The sequence below is a fragment of the Adiantum capillus-veneris genome, chromosome 16 (assembly GCF_014529385.1).
Source record: "Adiantum capillus-veneris isolate H3 chromosome 16, ASM1452938v2, whole genome shotgun sequence".
Lineage (NCBI taxonomy): Eukaryota > Viridiplantae > Streptophyta > Polypodiopsida > Polypodiales > Pteridaceae > Adiantum > Adiantum capillus-veneris.
The window spans coordinates 9,661,135-9,665,823 of record NC_140946.1 but is presented as its reverse complement, the minus strand read 5'-3'; the positions used below and the strand labels follow the sequence as shown (position 1 = coordinate 9,665,823).

Genomic DNA, 4,689 nt, shown 5'->3' with positions numbered 1-4,689 from the left:
CTTTTCGATTGCAATTATGAATGCCTCCTAAAACAAAATTCTTATGCTAAAAAACATTGTGCCTTCAAATGCTTTGATTCAAATGTATGCCAAGTGTGGCAGACAAGCTTCTTCTCTGAGATATCTACTCATGAACAAGGCTTTTTAGTCATGAAATTGTTATTCACGGGCTGTTGAAAAATATTATACTTGGTAGCGCTTTGATTGACATGTATTGCAAGTGTAGTATATGTTTATGACACAAGTTCTCGCTGAGCTTTTTGTACAGGACGTTCATTTGGACTGCACCTATTGGCAAGATTCTACCATTCAGTTGTCAGTCATTGGCTATTGGAAAAACTCGTGCATGGGAAATGCTTTGACTGACATGTATGCCAATCATGGTGTAGTTTTGAATACACAAGTTCTTAACGAGCTATGCATCTGGGATTTGTTCTGTTAGAACGCACTTATTGAATCTATTGGAGAAGACTGATGAAAAACATCGTGCTTGGCAAAAGCTTTTACTTGAGAACATGCATGGTGTACTTTTGAGAGAAAAAAGTATTTGACAAGCTTGCTGTTGAGATGTCATCTCGTGGATTGTACTTATCAAGAAGCAAGCCAAGAGAGAGAGAGAGAGAGAGAGATGGTATCATTGTAGATCTCAGCATAGTGACATTCAAAGGAAGATGGAGGCCGATTCTATATGTGATATATGGAAGATACATGTTTATCCAATAATATTCCACGGAACACCCACTATTGCTACATCATCCTGTTAGCCTAGCATCAGAGTGTATACAAGAGAGAGGCATCCAAAAACATCAAAGGATAGAAGAGGGAAGGTGAGGGGTAGTTCTACTGAGCCCACCTAGGATGAGGGATCTTCCATGAAGTCCAAAAAACATCAACAAGAGACATTGCTAGTGGTGAGGAGAAATTGATGTGGAATTGTCACATTATTGCCTCCACAAACTCCAACAAGACCGCCTATGTAGGGATGACCTAGAATGTTGAACCTAAACATCTGCAGCAAAGGAAGCCAGAAGTGGATGGGGCACTTGTCGCGAATGATCCGTGAAGGGAAACCAAACCACGTGTGCAGAAACATCTATGGGTCAGTAAAATAACAGGAAAGGCCACAGTTTAAGGGAAGTACAGCACTGCAAAATCGCCCATGAGGGTTGCAACTGTAGAAATACCAGCAAACCTCCAAATAATCGACCAGGTGCCTAGATAGAGGTGGGGTCTCGAGAGTGTAAATAAGGTGGGATAAGACAATTTTGGAAGCCTTCGTGCAACAGCAAAATATGTACATTTGGAGCGGATTTGTCATATCAGTGGGGAGACCAGGGGCACAACACATCTTTATAAGAAAGACGTTTGTGCAACTCGGCCATTTTCATCACCAGCCAGCCTCAAGGAAAGCAATGTACCCAAATAGTATCCAACAGTGTCCCAAATCTTTAATGATCTACAAAAGGCAAAAAACTTGCAGAGTAATGAAGCTCTGTCCACATACATCATATGAACCCAGTTCAGGGTCTGCACACGTAAATCTCAAAAATCTTTAAGGCATTCTTTTCAACGAAGAAGAATCTCTGATGCTCTGACAGAAACCTTCCCATGCAAGAGCAAATTATTTACTATAAATAGAAAATACAAGCGGTTTCACAACAAGAATGGCCTGTGCCAACTTTTCTCACTACAAAGTTCAAACGCTCCAACAAACACAACTACACAGACAAGTACATCTGTCTACAATGCAGGTTATACCTACCACTCCACGTCAGCACAACCTATGACTGCTTTTGGAAGTGCTCCATGCGCGCACACCCAGCGGCAGAGACATCTCTGTGGCGAAGAAAGCAGCAAGAACGCAACACAAAACAGGGAGTGAAGATCCACGAACAGGGCAAAGAAGATATAAAGAACACAACTCAATACGCCATTTTGAAAGAAAGTGTTAGCCCTTTTCTGCGCACCAGAGAATTCGATATTGAATGCATCTATGATGCAAAAACAGACATTTCAAAAGCTGTGATGCAAGACTGCCAGTAACAAGTCGGAAGGTGGGGATGATGTCAAGTCAGCATGCCCCTGTAGCCATAGGCAACAAGAGCTATAATGGCCAAAACAGAGATCCGCGACCCCACAAAAGCAAGCTAACCTCATAAACTTGGTCTTAGTTTCATCAATCTCTTTATCTTAGAAAGTATACACTCTGCCCAGACACAGCTAATTAACACTTTACCAGACAGAAAATTGGCACCTCAAAGCACATGATAAATTAAGTTAAGAGCCCACATTGTCAGAGTGCAACAAAGATAGGACATACGCTGCAATCAGCGTTTAACAACATATAGAACTACTATTTAGCAAGAAATGTACACCAACTGTCAGCTGAATACCAAGTACCTTCAAAGCTTCCCAAGGTTCCCTTAAAACCATTCACAGAAGCTGCCTCTCTAAAACAAGCAAAAAGCGAAGAGCCTTAACAGGTTACCGCTGTAGAACCCAAAGTGAAGAGCCCACTCAAGTGTACGCATACTTATCAACTATCAACACAAAACCATACCAGTATCATCTCAGCTAACATGGAGGATGGCATATTGAGTGGTAGTCTGAGGACACACGCCACCAAATAGAGAGCTTCAAGGATTCGATTTGAGCACTATCGAACGCTTGAGCCTACTAGCTGTTGGTACCACTATGTGGAGGTTGCATATGCCCACCCTGCGGTGGTGAAGTAGTGTTAGCTCCTTGCGGCGGTGGCATTCCACCAGTCTGGGTTGAGGCATGGGGTGGCACTCCACCAGGCTGAGGAGCAGGAGCAGCCGGCTGTGACGGTATTCCCCCCGGCCCGTGCTGAGAAGGGACCCACTGTGATGATGGTGATGATGATGATGACGACGTTGATGACGAGGACGTCGCTCCCTGTGAGAAGGACCCACCACCGGCATTTGGAGTAGGTCCCTGCTGCTGTGGTGCTGTCCAAGGTCTGTCCACACTAGCTCCCTGCTGTGATGCATTCCATGCCCTGTTCCGCGCCCGATTCATCATCCTACTCCTGGGCGGCCTGCTTGGTGGGGGTGGATTGTTTGCATTCTCTTCATTCTTCTTAAACACAAACAAAGGCTTGTAGGGTCCAAAGTACTTGTCAATCGCTGCACAAGCTGCATTTTCAGGGAGCGAATCCAAATACTCGTCGATTTTTGGGTCTCGGGGAGGGAAACCAGGCCATGGGCCCAAGTACTTTTCAATCACAGCACACGCTGCACTCTCAGCAACGAGGTCTTTTCCAGACTTCTTCTCTTGGGTACCTTGGGGGCCATAATTTCGACGAGGGGGTGGGGGAGGAGGAGGAGGGGGGGACCTCTCATCCCGCTTGTCCAGCTTTAATGTGGACGGACCAAGATATTTGTCAATCACCTCGGCAGCAGCACTAGTTCTAGGAGGTGGAGGTGCACCCCCCCCTGCTGCAGGATTGGTAGTAGATGAGGCATTGGGCTGATGTGTGCTTTGAGTTATGGGAGCAGCAGCAACGTGTGGAGGTTGTTGAAGGTTCGACGAGCTGTTGGCAGAGGGGTATGCAGGCTGTTGCGGAGGCATATTCTGTTGCTGTTGTGCCATGTAGCCGCTGCCAGTGGCCTGTTGGCCTTGATATGAATGTGCTGCATTTGATGGGTTGCTTCCTGCCTGTTGTGGCGATCCACTCGTTGAGCAGAAGCACCGTTGCTTCAGACCCCTTCCTCCCCCTCCTCCGGAAAGGGAAAGGGCAATCCAACTGTTCTGTTTGGAGAATGAGCTGGCAGAGAAAGCCATAGCCTGCACACATTTCCAGCGGCAAGAAGAAGAGCCAAACACATTCCGTTGTGCCAGAAAACATCCTACCTGTGGATAATTGAAAAGCGCGACAGCTCGAGTCGGAGAAGGCCTTGCCCATGCCATCTCTATGCAGTGTTCGAACAGAAAACTCCTAGGCGGTTCTCCTCCTTTTGGGAGGTTGGATCAATGGCTCACGATCACTGGTTGATTGTGACCATTGGATTGCCTATGAAATGCAAACGATTCTCATTTTTTCGGGTGCGGGACTAGTAACCCGCTACCCTTCCCCACTGAATTTACTCTAACCATTAGGCTAACACGGGCTTGTTGAAAGGTGTGTGTGTGTGTGTGGTAAGTTTATGCATCATGACGTCGCGAACAAGTTTACACTTGATTCACACCGAGTTCGCATTGAGTTCACACCAAATTTGGTGTGGTGTGCAGACCCTCCCCAATTCACACCGTGTTCACGTTGAGTTCACACCGAGTTTACATCAAATTTGGTGTGGTGCACATACCTCCGAGTTCACTCTTAGTTCACACCTAGTTCAAATGGCGATCGAACGGCCCGGATTGCACCCGCCTTGCGACGCCTATTGTGGGCCATTGATCCCACCTCCCTAGGGAGATGTCAATTATAGTGACGAGGACTGAATCCCTTGGAAATCTACTACTATTTTGATTAGGGAAAATTACCAAAATACCCCTCGAATTTGTGGAAATTCTCAAAATACCCCTTAAATTTCAAAAATTACCAAAATAACCTTGTATCTATTTTTGTTGGATTGTTCAAGATTTTCTAACCTTTATTCCTTTTTGACAATTGAGATCCGTTTTGAGTGCTTAGAACGTAATTTGTCACAAATTACCTTGCAAAGA

The 4,689-nt window shown here is 45.5% G+C and overlaps 1 protein-coding gene across 1 annotated transcript; it reads right to left on the bottom strand.

Annotated features, from left to right (window-relative positions):
* Positions 1–2,247: 2,247 nt before the first annotated feature.
* On the bottom strand, positions 2,248–3,977 carry LOC147438544 (uncharacterized). The gene has a single exon (XM_086484640.1). It carries the CDS (start codon positions 3,931–3,933, stop codon positions 2,677–2,679), a length of 1,257 nt encoding a protein of 418 aa, XP_086340766.1. The 5' UTR covers positions 3,934–3,977; the 3' UTR covers positions 2,248–2,676.
* Positions 3,978–4,689: the final 712 nt, after the last annotated feature.

Coding starts and splice junctions, on each gene's coding strand:
- LOC147438544 (XM_086484640.1), bottom strand. CDS start 3,933: ATGGCATGGGCAAGGCCTTCTCCGACTCGAGCTGTCGCGCTTTTCAAT.